Raw genomic sequence first — 21,953 nt, forward strand, 5'->3', positions numbered from 1 at the left:
CAAGGGAAAAACACAAACAGGGAGAGCCAGGAGTTTGCTCAGCTGCACAGAAATTATATGAGTGCAGGGCAAATCCAGTGCCAGCAGTGTCTGTGGCCAGATAAGAGAAGTGCAGAGATGCAAATAATGGTGCCACATTTTATCCAGGGCTGCTGGAATCTTGGCAGGTGGGCTACTAGTTTCAAGTGGAATGAATGGGCAGCTCACATCTTCTTGCACTGCTTGGCTGCAGACCCAGCAGTGCCCAGCTGACCACCCTCCCCTTCCACACCGATGGCTTCAGAAGGACTGCTTTTCTTCCTAGCTCTTGTACATAAGCCCAAGGTAGATTAATGGAGGTCTTCTCCTGATTCAGAGAAAGGAGGGGAACTGGCCTGAAGGCAAAGCAAGAAAATCAGTCTGCCACAGTGCTGAAGGGCTGTGCATCCTGCCCCCTGGCTCCCACCAGCTCAGATCTTGCTATCAGGCCTCCAAACCAAGCACTGAAGCTGCTAATGTGGGCAAGGGACCCAGATGCACAAAGCAGCAGGTCTCAGCTTCAGTGGGTTGCCTGGCTTGTCCCTCCTGGCACGGGGCAGAGGGAAGGCTGCAGGAGGCTCTTGCAATGCAGGGCACCAGGACAGCACAGAACCAGGCATGTGCCAAAACTGAGGGGCAGAAAAGCTTGCAAAGAAGGAGGAGGAGAAGATACGGATCCTGAAAGTTTATCTCTGAAAAAAATTATTAGGTCATGCAACTTGCTTCCAGATCTGATTAAACCATGGACTTAGCTTGGAAAGCAAGCAATCCTCTGCACACACTTCATGTTCACCCAGGAACATCCCATCCTTACACTGCTGCCTGCAGCTGGAGCAGGGAGGGAGGCACACACCTCAGAGGGCAGCACGCTTCACCATGAGTGATTTGTTGATCTCAGAGCAAAGCTGAGTTCCTGAAAGTGTAGGAGGAATAAATGTTTTACCAGCACAGTCTAGCTCCATCAGTCCTGATCACTAATAGGTATTTGCAGACTTTAGGTGCTGTTTTCAGCTCCTCGTTTAGAACAGAAAAACAAAGCTGCCTTCCACAACTGACAACTATGGAAAATAAAAACAGCTGTTTAGGCCACAAAAACAGGCCCAGTGTGAGCACCAGCAGTGACTCAGCTCCCTCTCCTCTTCCCTGCCCTGATTTTGCCTCGCTGCTGGTAGAAGGCATTGACAAGGCACAGGCAGTGAGTGGGGCTCAGGTGTTGAGCATGGCCCCATATCCCTTGGCTGCGTCTTCCCCACACACGCCCTAGGGTGCAGCTGCCCACATGGTCCTGGTTGTAACACGTCTGGAGCATGTTACATTTGTAGCAGTATTGTTCCTCACGACAAAAGCACTGTTAAACATAGGTGAGTGGGTTCGACAGAATTAATAGTCAAGATTAATAGTCCAAGAGCTTGTCTGCTTGTGCTTACACTGCACCACAGCGATGATGGATCTCCTCTAGAGATGCTCAAGAAAAAAAGCAGGGACTGAAACATCTCCCTAGAAGTCCAGCTGGAAATTTTCCATCCTGATTCCAAGGCTGATTCACAGACCGGAGTGTCCACGGCGTACAGTTCCTCCAAGAACATTTAGGAAAGGTTAAGAATGCAGGTGCTTGCCAGCACAAGTAAGGCTTATCTCCTTTGTGAAAAAAAAAAAAAAAAAAAAAAAGGAGAACAGTCAGACAGGAATGACTGGGAGGTGCACAAGAAATGTGTGAATGTCAGTGACAAACACACTTTTCTCAGCACAAGGTGTGGGATTTGAATGCCTCCCACTTAAGAACTGATTTGAACCGATAACTCCTTTCAGTTTGTACAGGCAGGAAAAATTCGCATCCAGTGATTTAGCAATGTGCTTTTCCCATACTGGGGAAAGCTTCTTAACGCTGGCATGTAACAAGTGGGCACAACCCACACGATGGAGGTCAGACTTTAAGTGCAAGAAGGTAAACTGTTTGAAATACCAAAAAAAAAAAGGCTCAAGAGCTTTAGGGGAGATGTCAGGAAGTTCTGCAGAATGGTTGTGAAGGTTACGAATTCTGGAAGATGTAAAGCCTGCAGGTATTATGGATGAAACAATGAACCACCAGCATAGCTGCTTGCGTATGATTTTGCAGACCTGTCTTTTGTCCTGACAAATATCACCCACCTACAATGGCTGCTCCAAAAGTAATGCCATCTATTTATTTACATGGAAACTACATTGGATACAAAGAGTACAATAACATCATTTGATAGAGCACATTCTTAGCTACAAAACACTGTTTTTCAACACAGTCACCGCCATTAACTGTCTATTTTCACCAGCTATGAATAAGAGCTCATAAAAATCTGCACCAGTGGGGGCGATGCATGGTTGCCCCTGCTGAAACACAGCCTCACAGCCACTGTTTGGTCTCCAGAAACATTCAGCAAGTGTCGATGAATGCCAATGGGTGCCATTTTTTCCACATGGAGGGATTCAGTTCCACACCTTTGCTTCATCCACACTTCCATGTCAGATGCCATTCTGTCAGACCGCCCCTCTGCTGCCACCTGTCCCACAGAACAACTTGTAATGGGATGTTAGTAGGAAGGTTCAACCTCTGCTGCCGTATCACCAATATCCACCTCTGATGTAGCGGCCCAACATAATAGGAAGCATTACTTTCGGAGCAGCTCTTGTAGTTTGTAAGGCAGCCACCTGGAAATACCTAATTTAAAAATTGCTAATAAAAAAGAGCATGCACTTGAAATATCCTCTTGCCTGTGGCTGCTTCCCTGGCATTAAGAAGTACTAAGAAGATTCTCAAGCAGAGAATGTGTGGAGGAAGAATGGCTTTTCATTAAACCCAGTGGCTCAGCTGGAAAAGGCAGAGAAGCCTCCAGGCACCAAATCCCTACGAGTCTGAAATGTTGGCATTTAACTCCAAATTTAACACGGCAGTGTGAAGAGCTGAGCCCACCCAAGAGGAGGCGCTGCCGGCTGTGGGAGCCATGCAAGCTGTCAGCACGGAGCCCGGCCTTAGGCAGACCTGTGCAAAATTCCTAGCTGCGAGGCAATTACTACAGTTTGCTTCCCTTCTCACCTTTTTACTCGTATGTGTGTGTCTCTGTCTTGCCAGCACCTCGTTGTAGTTAATCCCTGGGAATGCTTCCAGGGAAACCTGCAGTCAGGGGCAGTGTGAAGTATTCAGCACCATCGCACTGATGTTCAATGGGGCATGACTGGTTTAAACTCAAAACATGTCAATTTTCCTTTTGGGATTAAGTATAGATATGTGTGTGTGTTCATCTTTCAGTGTGGCTGTACAGCTTCCATTGCTGCTGCTGTTAGATGTGCACGCCAAGCAGTGACGTTCCTCCATACCTTCATTCAGTCCTGACTGGTCTTTGAGGTCCCTTCCATTTCCCTTATTAGGACAGGCTGAGAACTGGGGCTGCTCAACCTGGAGAAGAGAAGGCCCTGGGGAGACCTGATAGTGGTCTTTCAGTATGCAAAGGGAGGCTGTAAGAAAGAACAGACTCTTCAGCAGGGTCTGTTGTGAGAGGACAAGGAGAAATGGTTTCAAACGAAAGGAGGGGAGATTTAGACAGGATATGAAGAAGAAGTTTTACAATAAAGGTGGTGAAGCATTGGCACAGGTTGCCCAGAGAGGTGGTGGATGTCCCATCCCTGCAGACACTCAGGGTCAGGCTGGACGGGGCTCTGAGCACAGCTGGAGCTGTAGGTGTCCCTGCTCGTTGCAGGGAGTTGAACTAGATGGCCTTTAAATGTCCCTTCCAACTCTATGTCTCAATGACTCTAATCTTAGCTGTTCATTTACAACACAGAAAGTCCTGGTCTGAACCTCACTTTCTTTCCGTGAGAGAAGAGCAGCTGCCACGGAGCAGGTCAGGCTGCCCCAGAGAAGACTGTGCAGCAGGACACCCCAAACTGCAGCAGGAAGAGCCCTACGCAGCAAGAACTACACGATCAAAGCTCCTTGGATACAGAAGCTAAAAAAAAAAAAACAACAACAGCACAAAATCTTGGGAGAAGGAGAAAAGGCTCAGCTAGGGCCCCCGGGGGTCCCCAGGCTTCCATCGCCCTCCCCTTCCCAGGGGAAGGAATATTATCGTGCAAATGAGCCCACCAGGAAACCCACTTTGTTTCCAAATTCCTCCCTCTGGGCCTTGAATGCGGATGAGGATGAATGGCCTGAATGCAACGGAATAGAGCGTTTATGGTAAAATCCCACCCTCTTTGTCCCCTTTAATGGGAAGGGGATTTTACACACACTGCAGCTGGGCTCCGGATGCCGTGGATGCAGCAATGCTCACAAGCTTCCTCACCCTGATGTGGAGTGGTCGGCCCAGTTGTAGGAGTCCCACTCGTGCCTTGTCCTCCACCCTTCCAGCAGCTCAGCTCAGCGGGCTGCTAGTGCAGTTTCTATCCCTGGTGGTACAAAATCAGCAGCACAACCAAGAAAGACCTGGCTGCTTTCATGGTACAGCTCACTATAATCTGAAAAGCGAAACTGGGCTTTTTGTCTGCATTGGAGGAATAAAATCCATGAGGGAAGTACAGTTGGTGACCAATTAGTTAATCGTCCTCAAAGTACTTTTTTTTTCTCCTCTTACTACATGGAATCTGTGTCCATTCTTTGCTGAGATGCTAAACCAGACTCGCAAGCAACTCCATGCACTGTAAGGCACGCGGAGATAAATTACATTATTGCTGCAAAACCAAGAAGCCACATAAGAAGACATGGCTTCAAATTCTGCTCCCATGTACACTCATGCAACCCCACTGCTGTATGGGGATTGTGAGAGTTTTAAAGAAACTGGTGTTTCAGTTCAGGGCATAATGAGGGCATTACAACCCCTTCTGCCAAAACAACTTGGGATTTTCAGACTGCTTTCCTCCACCAAAGATGACTTGCCACGTTTTGGCACACCCTACTGAGAATGCTTTCTAACTGAAGTCTCCGTGTGACATAAGGACTACTTACCAGCTGCTGTTGGTGTATTTCCACAAGGGAAGAATGGTACAGTCACAGAACCATTTCCAGGATTTGCTGCTAATGATGCGCTGCTATCGCCACGGGGCAAATTCCCCAGGGGAACTCCTACCAGAAGAAACCCCTTTTGCAGATGCTGACCTTAGCCTGAAGAGGGTGAAGGAGAGTGCAACCTTTCCTCAGCTTGGGATGCCTGCATGGGCCTGTGGACATGGCAGAGAGCCTCCGAGTGCACACGGAAAATGTGATGAGTTGGCTGTGGAGCTTCTTCTGGTGCCTTCACTTAATTAATTGCTGCCTGCATCCTGTCCTCCAGGCAGAGGACTACAGAAGACAAGCTGTGGGAGCAGGTGGACACGGGGTGGGTGACCAGAGGAGCATGAGACAAAGGACCTGATGACAGCAAGGTGCGGGTCACTGGATGAAGCTGTGCGACCAGCTGAAGACAAGCTGGGGTCCACGGAAACCAGTCTGCTGTTGGAATGCAACGTGCAACTCAGCCTGTCCCAGGCTTGGGCCCCTGCTTTAGCTCACACCAAAGCCCAGCCCAGACCTGAAGCCTGGTCACCTCAGCAGGGCTGAGTCAGGGCCAGTGGGATGAGGCACACCTTGTGTGGCTAATGGATCCCAGCTGGGATCCCATGCCATGACCCCAACGGGTGGATTCCTACAGGACCACTTCCCCTCCCTTACAGCTCCACGAGCAGCACGGGAAGCTCATGCTCAACTACAGCTGAAACGTGCTTTCTTAGTTTCCTCCCCTCCAGGCAAGACGCTGTAGCCTTAACTTGGGCAAAGTCCAATTTGAAATAATGAATGTAATTACCTCGTAGCACCTCAGTGGAAAATATTGGTAGAGCTAATTATACAGAGACGCAATGCTAAGTCATTTCCTAGTGTTTAAAATACAAATATTCATGTTTTCTCTTTGGGGATGTTGAGAAGATGACTTATCGCTGCAGTCTAACGAGCTTGCAGGCTTTGCAGCTGTTGCAACTGGTTTAAGGCAAAGGTTCCCTGTGCCAAAGGTTCCTTTTAATATCCCTTATTGGCGTTGCGTGGAACATTAGGCTGTGTAAGACCTGGCTTCAGAGCTCTCTACGATCCTTTTGAAAGGTCCCTTCTACCTCAGGACATTCTATGATGTCATGATACTACAACAGCGGCCCTTGAAACACTACAAATTGAGGGATTCAATTCTTCTTCTTTTACCAAAAGATGTTTTAGGACCAAAAAACTGATTGTAGGATTTCCCAAAGGGAAACAAAACCCCCATGGCCCTGAAAGCTGCCCAAAAAGTATTGTCAACCAGTGGAGAAAATACCAGTGCCAGCACAGGGCAAACCCACCTAGCTCACCAGCACTGGGGTGCCTTGCTGAAACTGCTCCAGCCCCACCGAGGGCAGCCCTGGAAATCACAACACCGCTTTCTCTTAAGTCAGCATAGAATCTTTTAATACTTTACATAAAAAACTGCATACACAGTTCATAGTTTTTATGTAAACATCATATACATCTCAGTTCTCGCCATGGCAAATTCTTAAAAAGAAAACAAAACAAAAAAGTCTCAGTACCACCGTTAAGGGAAGGAGAGGAAGGAAACAAACAAACGGGTAAATTTGTTCTCTGAACCAGAGAAACGCAGTAGTATTTTCACCTGAGTCGGCTACCCAGTGAAAATAAGTTTTAAATAAACCTAAATCCTTTAATCTGCCCTTTAGTGTTAAAGTCTGATGTACTCAATGTGTAAGGAACAGTGTTTTCGTCTTTTTCCAAGGCAAAAGAAATACAGCGATTTTAATTTCTCGTGCTGGTCACAATTTACAACAAGGCCCAGATGAGGTTACTGAGTAAGAATGCTTCAAACGCTGCAGTTGGATGTAGATACAAGCACATTGAGTATTTTAAAAAAATCCAAGTTGTGCAAAGTCATTTCATTTCAAAACAAACTTTTAAATAAATCCAAATCAATGCATTTGCAGAAGACAACACTCAATGAAGGAGCAGGCACCAAGATCATAATATGGCAATATCACTCCATCCCCCTTGCTCACCCTGCCCCATCCATCAGGAGTGTTCAGCAAGGAGGATGGAGCAGCCCAGCTTTACTTCCCAACCCAGTGACTTCTGCAGCTGGAGACAATTCAAGGCTCGTGTCACCAGCAGGCATCAGTCATGGCAGGCAAAGCGTTCCTCTGCACAGTGAAGTCCCAGCTGGGCACCCCCTCCCCACCTCACTTTAAATAAGCACCCTCTGCACTACCCCAGTTTGCACAAGACAGAAAAGTAAGATATATACAGGCTTTGCTTGGCATGAGCCTCCACTCCCAGTCCAGGTCTTCATGGCCAACTTTGACAGCAGGTCAGGTTGAGGCCAGAACACCCACAGGAGACGCTAGGATGCCTCAAGCAGCCAAAAGATGCAGCCTATTCCCCAGCTTGCCTGGGGGGAGGCACATGCACACAGGAGGCAGCAGTCCCTTCGAGCATCTCAGCTCCACCACTCTCCTCTTGCAAAAGAGAGGAGGCCGCCTGGGAGCTGGGAGCCGCAGGTGGTGGGCGCAGACGAAGAGCTGGGTGCAATATTTGCTCAGTCCAGTCTCAGCAGCTTCTTGTTGAGAGTCAATCAACTTGAAGGGGCCAGTGATGGGAGAACGCTTCTCCCCACCCGATTCCCAAGACTCAGGGCATGCAACCCTCCCCCCCCTCCCTCTGTCCCCACGGCTGAGCCAGCACAACCCTTTTCGGCTAAGGGAGTGTGCCCGTCCCTTAGTCCCCACCCCCATTCCCTGCCAGCCCCCAGCTGAAGGGACAGGCAGATGCTGCGTACATGCATGCCCCAGCTCCTCTCCGCCTGCCAACAGGTGACCAGGCGCCGTGCCCAGCGCCGCGCTCCAGCCGCGCCCTATAGGACCTTGCAGCAATTGATGCAGCCGTTCTGAGTGCCGTAGCGCTTCTGCAAGGCCGCTCGGGTGGCGGTTTCAAAGACCTCCCTGACACCCTCCTTGGTCTTGGCCGAGCACTCCAGGTAGTCGTAGGCCTGGATGCGGATGGCCATGGCGCGGCCGTCCTCAGTGCGCACCGGCTCCTGCTTCATGCGGGCCAGCTCGTTGCGCACGTGCTCATCGTTGCGCAGGTCTTTCTTGTTGGCCACCAGGATGATGGGGACGTTGGGACAGAAGTGCTTGACTTCGGGCACCCACTTCTCCGGGATGTTCTCCAGCGAGTCTGGGCTGTCCACTGAGAAGCACATGAGGATCACATCCGTGTCTGGGTAAGAGAGAGGGCGCAGGCGGTCGTAGTCCTCCTGGCCGGCCGTGTCCCACAGGGCCAGCTCCACCTGCTTGCCGTCCACCTCGATGTCGGCCACGTAGTTCTCAAAGACGGTGGGCACATAAACCTCAGGGAACTCGTCCTTGCTGAAGACGATGAGGAGGCAAGTCTTGCCACAGGCGCCGTCCCCCACCACCACCAGCTTCTTGCGGATGGCAGCCATGGCCAGGCTCGCCAAGCTGGCCTTGCCGTGCAGCAGGACGATGGCAGGGCCCTCCTCCCCGCGGCCGCCGCCTCCCGCTTCTTCTCGTTTCTCACAGGGCACCGTGGCGAGCCGGGCCCGCGCAGGCAGGCTCCCCGAACTGGTACCGCGTCTCCGTCCCCTGCTCCGGGGACACGCTTCGGCTGCCGGTCCTGCCCGGTTCAGTCCAACTCTTCGCGAGGGAACCGCCGCAGCTGCCGGCCCGACCGTAAAACAAAAAATCAACACGAGCCGCTCCGCGCCCCTCCGCGCCGCCACTGCCGCAAGCAGAACGCCGGCGCCGCTATTTAAAGCTTCTCCGACTTTCCTAATATAGCCAGCCAATGGGAAGGCAGGGAGTGAGGTCATCGTCGGCGGAGAGCGCCACGATTGGCCGAGCCCTGCGGGCGGGAGGCGGGGCGCGAAAAAGGAGGGGGCGCGCCGCGGGGTTGAGGGGCCCCGAGCTGAGGGGCGGCTGAGGGCGGGCAGGGGGTGCGCTGGGGGTGCTGGTTGTGAGGCGGGGCTGCGGCAGGGCTGGGCTGTGGGGCTGTGGGGCTGTGGGGCTGTGGGGCTGTGGGGCTGTGGGGCTGAAGAGCTGAGGAGCTGAGGAGCTGAAGAGCTGAAGAGCTGAGGAGCAGGGCTGGGTGCTGTGTGCCGAGCCCCCACGGGGGCTCTGCGACAGGGCAGCCACCGACGCGGTGTTCCCGAAGGCAGCCCTGCTCCTGAAGGGCTCCAGAGTGGCTCAGCACGAGCAGATGGCTCGCACAGCTCACACGGCTCACAAAGCCTGGCATTCCTGGTACTGCCGGCCGTGCAGCTATCGCTGTTGGCTGGGTGTTGTCTCCCAGCACGTAACACCTTGCTGCTCAGGGCTGGGTCCGAATCCTTTTGCTCGAGAGCGAAAGAAGAAGAATGAGGGATTTGAATGCTGTGTTTGCTGTTGAGAATTGTATTTAAAAACAACCACTTAAAAACCAAACACGCCGCTGAGGAAATCAAATTGCTTAGCTTGTGACTTTCAGTGGAGTGTTATGGAGGCATGTGTTAATAGGGCAAATGGTTCACTTAACCCTGAGCACTGAAATATAATTCATCCCCTGTGAGATTTTTCACCATTCCCGTTTCTCCCTATCAGAAGAACACGTCTCTGTTTGCAGATGGATGGATGCGTACCTGATCTTTGTAGAGCACCTTTCATGCGAAGTGAACCTGATAAATTCAACTGAAAAAAAAGACTGAAAGCGTGGCCACAGTCACGGTGTTTTCACATACCTTTGAACTGTCAACAGGCTCCATTTCTGATTTCCGTCATCCCTTTACATTTATTATCACTGCTCTCAATTGCAAACTTTTCCCAAACCCTGAAGAAGTCACCTGCATTGAAGTCTTCTTTCCCATGCTGGCATGTCCTTTCCACGAGGAGAGTCTGAAGGAACTGGGGCTGTTTAGTCTGGGGAAAAGAATGTAGAGGGGAGACCTTATGGCTCTCCACCAATATCTGAAAGGTGCTTCCAGCAAGAGCGGGGTTGGTCTCTTCTCACTGGGGACAGGTGACAGGACGAGGGGAAATGGCCTCAAGTTGCACCAGGGTAAGTTTAGGTTGGGTTTCAGGAAAAACTTCTTTACAGAAAGGGTTGTTAAGCACTGGAATAGGCAGCCCAGGGAGGTGGTTGAGTCACATCCCTGGATGTGTCTAAAATCCATGTGGATGTGTTGCTCAGGGACGTGATTTAGCGGAGGGTTGTTGGAGTTCAGGTAGTATGGTTGGGTTGTGGTTGGACTCGATGGTCTTTAAGGTCTTTTCCAACCTGAGCGATTCTATGATTCTACGATGAAGCACAAGCAGCATGTAGCTATTTTCTCTATAATATCACAAGCACGTACAGCCCTTTTAATGAACAAGCGTAGTTCATTTGCTGAATAATGCAAATCTTCGTGCGTTTTGCTGTTTTCCAGTTACTTCAACCTCTTCGGAAGTGGCGCTGGTTCGGTTCGCCGGAGTTCGGTGCCCCCTGGTGGCCGCTCTGCTGGGGATGCCCGCCGTCCCCGCTGCTCAGGAGCTGCCGAGCCCGGCCTGCCTCCCAGGCGGCTGCAGGAGAAGCTGCGGGTGCTTCACAGCTCGTGGGAGGTGCTGCCTAAAGATGCTTTTGAATTCGGTTTTATTTTTATTCCTTTTTATTCGCTGTTCTCTGCAGGGAAGTTGGACGAGATGACCTTTAATGCTGCCTTCCAACTCAAACAATTCTGTGATGAATCTGTGATTTGAGTTTTGGGTTGCGTGAGGAGTTGTGGCTGAATATTTGATGTCTTTTCGTCAGCACAGCGCTTCATTAAACAGGAAAAAAGAGCCTCCCGAATGAGTAGTTATGCTGATCATCTCCTCTGTGCTGTGCCATGAAAGGTAGGGAAATAGGTAGCTTATTCATATCAAAGCACATGGCTCTGTTGTTCACTCAGAGTGCTGCTAGCAATTATCTGTGTGCCTCAGTGTGCAGAAAGCAAACTGAAGCAGCCCTCATGCATACCCCTTAACTCTTGTAGAGTTCAAGACAGGGTGGCCTTATCCAAACAGTCGGCTCATCTCAACTTCAAAGCTGGGCTCAGGAAATGTTCTGAAAAGGTCTGACTAACCCAAGTCATACCCACAGCAGGGGTTCTTCTAATTGCAGACACAGTTCCAGTACTCAGTTACTGGAACTTACTTTATTCACTAGTAAAGTCTTCCATACTGAAGCCAATGGGCCCTAATTAAGACTTAAATGCCTAATACCTGTTACTTATTAATGGCCTGGGTTTCACAATTAGTGTAAATTTGCTACCGTTCCACTGCAGTGGATTCTGCCCATAAATGTCAGAAAGCCTCACCATCAATTTCCTCAGTTTGATTTTGCACTGAAGTTGCAGGAAGCACTGTGTAGTACGTGCACTGAGCTAAGTGGGAGCAAGGAGGCCTTAATTTATATTTTTTTCAGTTATATATGCTTCTCTTCTCTGGAGAATCCTCTTTTCAGCTCACACATAAAAGCCTGAAAAGAGTCAGTTCTGAGAACGGTGGAGATCAGAAGCAGAACTGTACATAGGAATCCTTCCCTTTCCCCTACTTAGATCAGGGAAAAGGGGAATCTGAACAGCTTTACAGTGCTGTGAGTGCAACAGAACTGCAGCAATCCTGGGACTGAACACAGAGGATAATAACCTGCTCAAGTACTTAGGCTTCTTTCTCTGGGTGTGTACAGAAAGCAGAGATGGAAAACCTGGGAAGAAAAATATGAGAATAGGCTCTGGGCTTTCTTCTCACCTAAGAGATTTCTTTACAGGACCAATTCTGCACTCAAGCATAGCTATGGTCTGGAAGGCTCCAAGAAGTGTAACCACTCTCTGTTGTAATTTTTACATTTCCTGATCAAATTTGCATGATATGCTCAGCTATACTTCTTAAAGCAAACTGAAACTTCCCTTCCAGTAATCCCCTATAGCACAGTCTCTAAGCAAAGAATTTATTAGTTCTGCTGCACCACATACATCTGTATGACTGACGAAGAAAGCATGAGCAAGAGAAAAAAGACACCACATCTTTGCTTTTATTACTTGTGCAGCGGTTTTGAGATTAAAACTCAGCCTTTTGGATTTTTACTTGATCTAAACCAATTGGCATTTTTTTATTGTTGAGAAGACAATTTCAGTTTGTTACTGGAGATTGTTTCCAGATTATATGCCTCCTCCCTGTTCTTTCTGCTAAACAGATTTTCTAAATGGCATGTCTGTAACTCAGATAATTTATGGTCATGTATAAATCTACACCAAAAGCATGAAAGCTCAGTGGGGAAGGTGATCTTTCTCCTTTTTGTCAATAAGTAGGCAAGTAAGTACATTGCCTGCTGTGGCGCAGCATGCTGAGGGAGCCGTGTGTGCCAGTAATGGCATACTGACTCGTCCTGTAACGCTGGCAACAAGCATCCTGCAGTCCTCATGCAAAGCTTCTTAGTGAAGGGAGGGAAGTAAGAGCTTGTTAAATGTGAGCAGCTCTCAGTCTAGCACCTGACTTGTTGCAAGTCAAAGCGAGTTCAGTGCTTTCTAATGTCGCTGCTGAAAACCTGGATTTAACTCTCAGATTCCTTTGTAATCAGTGCAGTCAGGAGGCCAGGCTGATCTACCTAGAAACTGGAATGCCAAGGCACAAAAAGAGAAGGTGAAGACCTGTGCATTTTTGCTTAGGGTAAAATGGAAACACAAGTGAAAGCACATCATCCCAAACAGGAAATGCCTTTATTATCCAAAAGAACTCTGCAGGACCCACTGGCATTGCTCTTCTAGGATGTAAGTAAAGATGCCAGAACTGAATGATTTCCATTTTGTCAAGTTTCTCTGACAAGATTATCAGACTTTTACTTAATGGGACACAGGAAATATTGTCCTATTAGACCACCATAGAAAACTGATTGCCTTCTGGTCTCCGTTCTCTCCAACGATAATAATAAAAAAAATCACCCTCAGTTAAGAACTTGTCTGTTGCTCTAAGATATGAATGTGCTGACTACGTAACTGGGCATCAGTAGTTGAGTATCTGCATCGCCAGTAATGCCTCTGCAAACAGTTCTCTGTGCAGAGAGACCAAATTAATCCATCTCCGGTTCCCTTTGTTCTCAGTTTTCAGTGGATGCAAACACCTTGCAGTCTTTGTCTACCAGGGAAACTGAGAGAATATAGGAGAAATGACTTGTCCAGTGCTCACAAGGTGTCAGGGAGCTCAGTTTCCTCTCTAGGGTCCAAGATAGTATCCGTAACGCTAGACAGTTCTTTCTCTTTAGACAATCCAGATGATATATCTCATTTTGCTGCTTTGGGGATGAGAAAACACTGGAAATGGCTGCCCAAGGGAGACTGTAGTCTCTCCTTCCTTGTCAGTATTCAAAACTCAACCCTGGTGGAGCACAATGATGGACCAGATCATCTCCAGAAATCCCACCTCATCCCTTTTTTGGTTCTGCGGTTCATTACTGTGGCATGCCTCAGCAGATCTGAAAATCTGAGGGTCCTGAGGGTCTGGCTGGCAGGACTCCTGGTCTCCTTCTCTTTTACTCTCTAGTACCATCAGCCCCAGCCCTTCAAAGCAGTTTGGCAAACTTAATACTGAAATGCTCACTCAGGATGAGTCTTTTGCAACGAGAATGAGGAAACTGCTAAAGCAAACATGCTATGGTGTGTCCGTGAATTGTGTAACTTCCACTTTGTTACCAGTAAAGTGAGATTCTTTAAAAAACAGTGTCATCGGGTTCTCTTTGCTGATTGGTTGGCCATATTAAGAAACATCAACCCATCCCTTTAAATGCAGTGTTCACTGCGACGGTATTTGAAGAGTGGCAGTGAGTTCTCTGTAGGGCAGAAACAGTGACCTAAGGAAGGTGAGCAGCAACAATATTTGAAGAAACCAGTCTCATCTGGAATATCAAGACAGAAGATTGATGCTGGAAATTACTATCCTGTAAGTCTGAAACTTCTATCTCATGTAAAATGTCCATGAATATATTAAGAGAGAGAACACTTCTTAACTCCCATATGACAGCTAATCTATGAGCAAAAGCAGCATGGACTTATGCAGGGTAGCTGTCACCATTGGTAGTAACCCACTCGCAGACCATGGCAGGAAAAATGTAGACAGCTTGCATAGATGTTCAGTGCAGTGTTCTGTGCTCCATTTCACTCACAAAATTAAAGCATTCAGTGTAGAAAATGAAATCTGTTATGGACTGAATATTGACCATAAATAATGCTTGAGATGATAGAACAGAAATATAGGACACTGCAGGAATCTTGTGATGCCCAAACTTGGTTTACACATTCATTTTTGGATGTATAATAAAAATTGAAAGCAAAGTGCTCCTAGTGTCAGAAGATTCTAATGCTAGAAAAATGAAAAAGGCAAAAATCAGGAAACAAGGGTAAGGCAGAAGCATAGAAAGAAAAAAAGAAGGGGAAGAATTCCAAACGAATGGGATTCCCTCTCCTCTTCTACCATCCACAAAAGAAGAATAACTCGTTTTGTACTTCATCTTTGTTTTGCAGGAATGGCTGCTGCTAGGAGGAAGCTTACAGTAGTTGGAGATGACTGCTCTGGTAAGACGTGCCTCCTCTTCGCTCTGCGTCGCAATCAGCTCCCCACATTCTACGAGCCAACCCTGTTTGACACGTATGCCACTGACATAGAGGAAGATGGGAAGGAGATGAAGCTGTTTCTGTTTGACGTGTCAGGAAAAGATGAAGCCAGTTACCGAAATCTCCGCTCGGTGTTCTATGAGGACACCAACATTATTTTAATATGTTTCTCAGTGGACAGGCCTGACTCACAGCAAAACGTCCTTGACTTTTGGGTTCCAGAAATCAAACTGTTCTGCCCCACGGTTCCTATTATTTTAGTGGCTACCAAGATTGAACTGAGGGATGATGAAGCTATCAGGAAGAAATTAGCTGCTCAGGGCTATGAGCCAATTAACACTGTAGAAGGAAAAGCTTTAGCAGCCAGGATTGGGGCATATGCTTACCTGGAGTGTTCTGCCAGGACAAAAGAAGGTGTTGATGCCGCCCTGGAGATAATTAGCCAATGTGCATTAAATGAGAAAAAGAGGAGAAAGAAGCGCCAAAGGTCCTGCCAAATTTTGTAAGAGGCACAAATATTATTTTGTTTTTAGTTTTCATTATGTGGAAGAGTGAGTAGATGTCTTTGATGCTGCTGTGTGGGTGCTGTAAGGGCTTTTGTGGTACAAGATGGAAAAAACATTTATGTGGATGGAAAGTCTGCCAAGTCTCTCACTTGAAAAGTTGGATTTGTTTCCTTCTCCAAAGCAGGCTGAAGAACACAACTCCAGGTTCGAGCTGAGCACAAGTCTTGAGAAATGGAAATGAACAAGCTACAGTTCTTCACAGAGTTGTCTTGGTCAAGGGACATATATGCAGACTGGTGCAATCATGAGTGCATGGAGGTCAGTGAATCTAATCATGACTTCCTGGTAATCATGACTTCCTTTGGTGGCAAGCAGCTGTGCTGAAAAGGTTTACTCGTATGCACTCCCTTCTGTGCATTCCCCTCCATACGCTTCTTTGAAGGACGCCCTTAGGGAATAGAATCACTGCCCAGACGCTCACATACACATGTATCCAGTGTCTGCCCTGCTAATGGGAGTGGCTTTCTGACTGGCAGAGCAGGTCTAACTCTTCGCAGGATTCATTCACAGATCTGACCTGGCTTGGTTCCTTGAATGCATTAGGGATGCAATGGATTGTCTAGGGTGCAAGGAAAGCAGTGCTACGTACTTCTTCAGGCACAGGTAAATAAGTTTACTCAAGGAAGTGGGGTAAAGCAGCCTGGCTCTGAGTTAAGATCCTTAACAGAATTCTTACCTTAAAATGAGAGAGGCAGAGAGACCTGACTTCAGTGTCTAAAATTCTTTAGAAATCTCCGTGGTTTGAGCGTATCTTAAGTCTTCCTACCTTTCCTTAGCACTTGCAGGCTGAAGACATGAAGTAAAAGGAATGCTGACAGCTACGCTCTCTGCTTTGCAAGTCATTGACAATTTGGAAAGAGACTAAAACATGCTGTCAACCTCAGCAGAGAATCTCAGGGAAGCACAGAGACGAGGCAAAAAGGAACGACTTCGGGTGCACCTCCATACTCTTCCCTTCTCTGAAGCAGTCTGCTGCCAGCCCAAGAAACTGATTTACGGACTGACATTAAAGGTGCAAGTGTGGGAGACAGAAGATAATGTAACTATGGGATTTGGAGACAGATGCTATAACAGGAAATGAACATAAAAATTTCAAAGGTAAACTCTGATAAAGGGACAGGACTAATTGAGCATAACTGTTGTGAACTGGGAGAATGTGGAAGTGCAGTACTTTCTTTTGCTGACTTACCTAGTGGTGGTTTCATCACTCAGCAGCTTGTCTAAAGTTTCCCAGGGGAAAACAAGACTAAACACAAAATGTTACACTGATTGTGCAACCTGCAGCTGTACCCTTAGCAAACTAGTTTTCCCAGACCTGGTAAAATACACACTTCATATTTTAATTGCCCATTCTTCCCACCAACATTTGTCTATTGATGGTAACGTGGATAGAAATGCCAGACTTGGCCAGGTATTATTGAGTGGGTTGCTGCTACTTCTTAGTAGTGGGTTTGAGTAACAAATGCTTTAAGGGTGATGCTTTACATTTCCAAAGAATCTCTGAGCTCTATTCAACTTGAATTACGAATCCATCTCTTGGTGATAAAAAAGTGTTATTTCCATTTTCAAAACTGAGAAACTTAAATTGTTGCCTAAAGTAAGTGTGAACCATCTACTACATGGAGTTCCTGTTTTTCTTGACTCATTTTCTTCACCTTTTCCCTTTTCCCTCCAGAGACAATTTTTCACCTCGATTTCTTCCCCTCTGTGTAATAATCCCCTCTATGCAACTTGATATTGTACATAAATTTAAAACTGTTTTCCCCTTCCTCCTTGGATGTGTGTTCTGTGCATAAGTGCTCTACAGATTCAGGCAATGACATACATTAGTGCATTTCAAAGAGCTGTGTTTATGTAGATAGGTTTAAATTGTTATTTCCATTTTATATGTGTGGGTGAGGAGGATTAGACTGCAGATAGGTGAAAGAACACAGGTGTTTCATATGCTTCTGATGTAGGGTATGGAGAAAGACCACTTTGCAAAGATGCTAAGCACTGAGCGCTCCCACTGCTTGGAAAGCACAACCACTTTGGTGAATCTGAAGTTGCACTGCCTGCTGCTTAGTAGGATATGGGTCAGCGTATTGACTGGAATCTGTTTTCAATCCAAGAAAACAAGGAGTTTTTTCTTGCAGAGGGTGCTTTGCTCAAGAAAAGAGTAGCTGATCAATGGCTGTATGTCCAAGTGGAGGTGAGTCACAAGTGGTGTCCCTCTGGGGTCCATCTTGGATGGTGCCCTTCAGCACCTTTATCAGACCAAGGCAGTGGGATCAAGACTGTCCTCCTTATGTTTGATGAAGACAACCAAGCAGAGTGGTACAGCTGATAAAACAGCAGGAAGGGATGGCATCCAGAGGGACCTGGACGGGTTTGAAAAGTGGGCCTGTGTGAACATAATGAGGTCGGAGCAATCCCAGGTCTGAGTACAGACTGAGAGAAGAACTCATTGAGAGCAGTGCTGAGGAGGAGGACGGGGGGGTTCTGGTGGATGAAGAGCTGGACACACACCAGCAGTGTGCTTCTGCAGCCCAGAAGGCCAGCAGTGTCCTGGGCTGCAACAAAAGAGGGGCAGCCAGCAGGGAGAGAGACAGGAGCATTTCCCTCTGCTCTGCCCTTGTGAGACCCTGTCTGGAGTGCTGTGTCCAGGCCTGGGGCCCCCAGCACAAGGAAGGCATAGAGCTGTTGGAGCAGGTCCAGAGGAGGGCCATGACGGTGGTTGGAGGGCTGCAGTACTTCTTCTGTGAAGAAAGGTTGAGGGAGATGGGCTTGTTCAGCTTGAAGAAGAGAAGGCTTTGGGGAGATCTCATGGCAGCCTTCCAGTACTTACAGGGAGCTTGTAACTGGAGGGAATGACTTTTTACGCTGCCAGATAGTTATAGGACAAGGGGGAATACTTTAACTAAAAGTGGAGAGATTTAGGTTAGAACATTAAGAAGAAATTCTTCGCTCAGAGGGTGATGAGGCACTGCCACTGCTGCCCGGAGGAGCTGTGGGTGCTCCATCCCTGGAGGTGTTCAAGGCCAGGGTGGGCCCTGGGCAGCCTGAGCTGGTGGGTGGCAATCTTGCCTGTAGCAGGGGGTTGGAACTGGATGATCTTTAAGATCCCCTCCAACACAAGCCATTTAATGATTCTATGAAATTAACTGAATGTCCATATATCATTCAACAGGGTTATTTCAAAGATGAAATACTTTCTTCCCCACAACAGGTTAAGACATATGTCCAATTAAAACAGCAGGATACATTTAAACTGTAATATGTGAGTAGGATGCTATGCCCTGCAATTAAATGGGAGCTTATTTGCGATGTCAGTGAAACAATTACACAAATAAATGATAAGTCTTTCAAAAGAAAGAAGAAGAAGGAAGAAGAGAAGGAAAGCACGAAACGAAGTAAAATGACATAGTACTAATAAGGCAATACGTGAGAGCAGTTTTCCATTTCCAGTGCAAAGATAGCTTTTCTTTCACCTGCAGAGTGACATATTGAAAATAGACATGCACAGTGCACAGTGCAGGGCCTTGGGAAGAAGTCTGAAATAAAGAGAAGCCTTTATGTTATCTCCTGTTGGTAGGCTGCTCATTGCTTGTTTCTGGAATGGACTGGAAGGAAGGCAATACGTCTTGCTTAGCAAGACCATTCTCTATTTAATATTAATTTCCTGTATAAATATTAGGCCTTTCTAGTAGCCAATCTATCAGTTACCTGCTAATTCATCTATTTACTCAAAATTATAATGAACTGGGAAGCGTGCTATATTTTATGAAAACAGATTCTCGTAGGCTTTTGTCTCAGTTTTCTTCATAATAATGTTTTGCCACTTAATTGAATTCATTGCCTGAGACATACAGCATCTATTTTAAATAATTCATCAGCTTAGACTGTTTCTACTCAGTCACTCCCAGAATGACAGACTGAGACAAGAGCTGTACTTCATCATTGTGTTTTGATGGAAATAAGGCGCTGGATTGTGGCATTCCCTCCAAGCAGCGTAGAGGAGCACATAAAAAGACAGAAGGACTGGTACTTCATTTGCCAAAACTAAATTGTAGGAATCATTAAGGCCTTAAATCCTCCTCGTTCAGCTTCATTGCTGCTCGTGGACACGTGCCTCACTGAAACTCCTTCTGTGCTGCTGATGTGGCAGTCAGCTGACATTGCAGTCTCACACCAAGGGTTCACACCAGTGAACCCCTTTTCAGTCCCACTGTTTTCAGCCTCTCGCTGCCCTTTGTGCAGTGTAGCTGATTGATCCAATACTTCACAGAGGGGAGGGATGGAGGCCGGACTTGGTGGCCAAGAGGTATTCAAGACCTTACTCTTCTGCAGAGCTTGAACCCCGTGCTCAGTTCCCAAACAGATGCTGTCTGCCAGCTGCCTCCTGTGTCAGTGAGACCCCATTTGGGGTAACTGTCTGCACACCCCTGGGGCTGTGCCTGTTAGGACACAGACTGGTAGATTCACATCCGATCTGTGAATCACCACTGACTGGTTTCTGAGTAGTTCAGTGCAACTGGGAGCAACTCTGTTAGCTCAGGTGTGTCTGAGCCTGGCTGTCACAAGGTGGATGTGCCTCAGCACTAAGGGGGAGTTAGCTGCCAGTCATCATCCAGATTCAAAAGAGAGTTTGCAAGCCTGAAGGCATTAAAAAGAACAATCTTCTCTCTTCAAATCCTTTCTGTCAGGCATCCGGGGCCCGCTGAAGAGTCTGTTCTTTCTTACAGCCTCCCTTTACATACTGAAAGACCACTATCAGGTCTCCCCAGAGCCTTCTCCTCTCCAGGCTGAGCAGCCCCAGCTCTCTCAGGTTCCTCCCCATGCCATGCCACTGTGCTTGTGGGCTGAGCGATGCTCCCTCACCACCATGGGAAGACACTGCAGGGTTTGCCTGCCACTGCCCAGTCCATCACTGACTTGTGCTTGCCACCACTTACCCCTGGAAGGAAATGAAATGTGGCTGTGTTTAAAGCCTTTGGCAGGAAGAGTCTACATAAACATTTATCAGCAGCCATATGGAGAAGAGCGAGCTAATAAAAATGCATCTTTCGGAAGGCTCTCTGACTACCAGTTTTCTGCAGGAGGGTAAATTTAAATTAATGTTGCACAGAAGCACTCCTCAGCTATTAAAAACGATGATGGGTCCAGGTACATTTCCAGTGACCTGCTGCTAACACGGTATATTCTGCATTGGTACTAAACTGCCAGCATTTGATGGTGCTCTGAAACATGAGAGAGGATGCTCAGATCTTTTTCTTCACCCCTGTTCCACAGGAAAGAGCACTCAGGCTTCTTCCCACACAGCTGAGCTAAGTCCTACAAGAACTGGTCAGCCCCTGCCATGCCACACCAGTGCTCCAGCCTTCACAAGGTTCATGAGCACCCAGCCAAGGCCCAAGCAAAGGGCTCAGCAATGAGTGGCATTCAGCATCTCCAAACCATACTCGTTATTTTCCTCTTCTACAAACCAGACACCTTGCTTGCCATCACCAGATAGACAAGGCTTTATAAGTAGACAGATATTAAAATGAACATCCTTGAAAAAAGAAAATATTGTGGAGTATGATGTTCACTCCTGGGTCCTGCTGCACTTACAGAGACAAGGGCATATGGAGACAGTCTGATGGAGCCATCCAGGTGATCGAGGAAATGAGCACCTCTCCTGTGAGGGGATGCTGGGACAGCTGAGACTGTCAGAGTTCATGCAGTGTTTGGACAGTGCTCTCAGACATCTCAGATTTGGATTTTGGGTGGTCCTGTGCGAAGGCAGGAGTCGGATTTTATGATCCTTCAGGGAGTTTGCAAACGGGAGGAGGATCTGACAGTCTGATAGAGACAGAACAGGGGGGAATGGCTTTAAACCAAAAGAGGGGAGATTTAGGTTAGATGTTAGGAAGAAATATTTGACTCAGAGAGTGGTGAGGCAGTGGAAGAGGATGCCCAGGGGAGGTGTGGATGCCCCATCCCTGGAGGGGCTCAAAGCCAGGTTGGGTGGGCCCTGGGCAGCCTAAGCTGGGTGGCAGCCAGCCCATGGCAGGGGCTGGAGCTTGATGATCTTTAAGGTCCCCTCCAACCCAAGCCATTCTGTTACCCTTATGGGTCCCTTCCAGGTCAGGATGTTCTATGAATCTGTGATTCTGTGATTTGATGGATCAAGAGATGAGGTTACCAGCTCTTTTTGTTAGGTGTTTGCATAGCTCGTAACACGAGGGCTGAACATCCTGAGAAGAGGAGGAGGAGCTGCTGATGGTGGCAAGCTCTCGGTCTAGTACTGCTGGCTGTCCACAGGCCAAATGCTTTAAGACAAAAAGCAAGCAATCACGTCTGGTAAATTCTTCTGATGGGAGATCTTCCCAAATCTGTCAATGAAGGGGTTAACGCACTGCCAGCACCATGGGTGCTTCTCTGAGTGCCCACACACCTGATCTCAAGGCCCCCTGGGCAGTAGAAGAGCTCAGGGTCACTCCCTGCTCACTGTGGCTCACAAGGATCGTTCTGCCCAGAGCAGGACCTGATCCTGGCATTCAGCCTGCCCTGCTAACTAAGCTACAAATTAGCACCGTACATAAATGTTATTTATTTCTAATTAATTATTAAGGCAGTATGTAACAGCACTCGAGAAAGATCATATTGGTATGTATCTGGATGCAACACAACCCTCCCTAAATCATGCTAAAAGCTGATTTCCCTCCTGCTATACAGCAAATTATGTCAGGCTTAGTGC

The 21,953-nt window shown here is 47.6% G+C and overlaps 2 protein-coding genes across 3 annotated transcripts; one reads left to right on the forward strand and one right to left on the reverse strand.

Annotated features, from left to right (window-relative positions):
* Positions 1-6,437: 6,437 nt before the first annotated feature.
* RHOB (ras homolog family member B) lies at positions 6,438-8,786 on the reverse strand. Its single transcript, XM_042894522.1, has one exon. It carries the CDS (start codon positions 8,493-8,495, stop codon positions 7,905-7,907), a length of 591 nt encoding a protein of 196 aa, XP_042750456.1. The 5' UTR covers positions 8,496-8,786; the 3' UTR covers positions 6,438-7,904.
* Positions 8,787-13,881: 5,095 nt separating this feature from the next.
* Positions 13,882-17,015, forward strand: LOC122187207 (rho-related GTP-binding protein RhoC-like). Of its 2 annotated transcripts, XR_006181259.1 has the most exons (3): positions 13,882-13,995; positions 14,577-15,490; positions 16,009-17,015. XR_006181259.1 is itself a non-coding variant. In XM_042884505.1 (2 exons), exon 2 carries the CDS (start codon positions 14,579-14,581, stop codon positions 15,170-15,172), a length of 594 nt encoding a protein of 197 aa, XP_042740439.1. In that variant the 5' UTR covers positions 13,882-13,995; positions 14,577-14,578; the 3' UTR covers positions 15,173-15,997. The 2 variants fall into 2 exon arrangements, 1 of the variants encoding a protein (XP_042740439.1); XM_042884505.1 differs by lacking the exon at positions 16,009-17,015 and having other exon boundaries at positions 14,577-15,997.
* Positions 17,016-21,953: the final 4,938 nt, after the last annotated feature.

Source organism: Lagopus leucura, unplaced genomic scaffold (assembly GCF_019238085.1).
Source record: "Lagopus leucura isolate 7727_CA_CO unplaced genomic scaffold, USGS_WTPT01 Super-Scaffold_73, whole genome shotgun sequence".
Taxonomy (NCBI): Eukaryota; Metazoa; Chordata; class Aves; order Galliformes; family Phasianidae; genus Lagopus; species Lagopus leucura.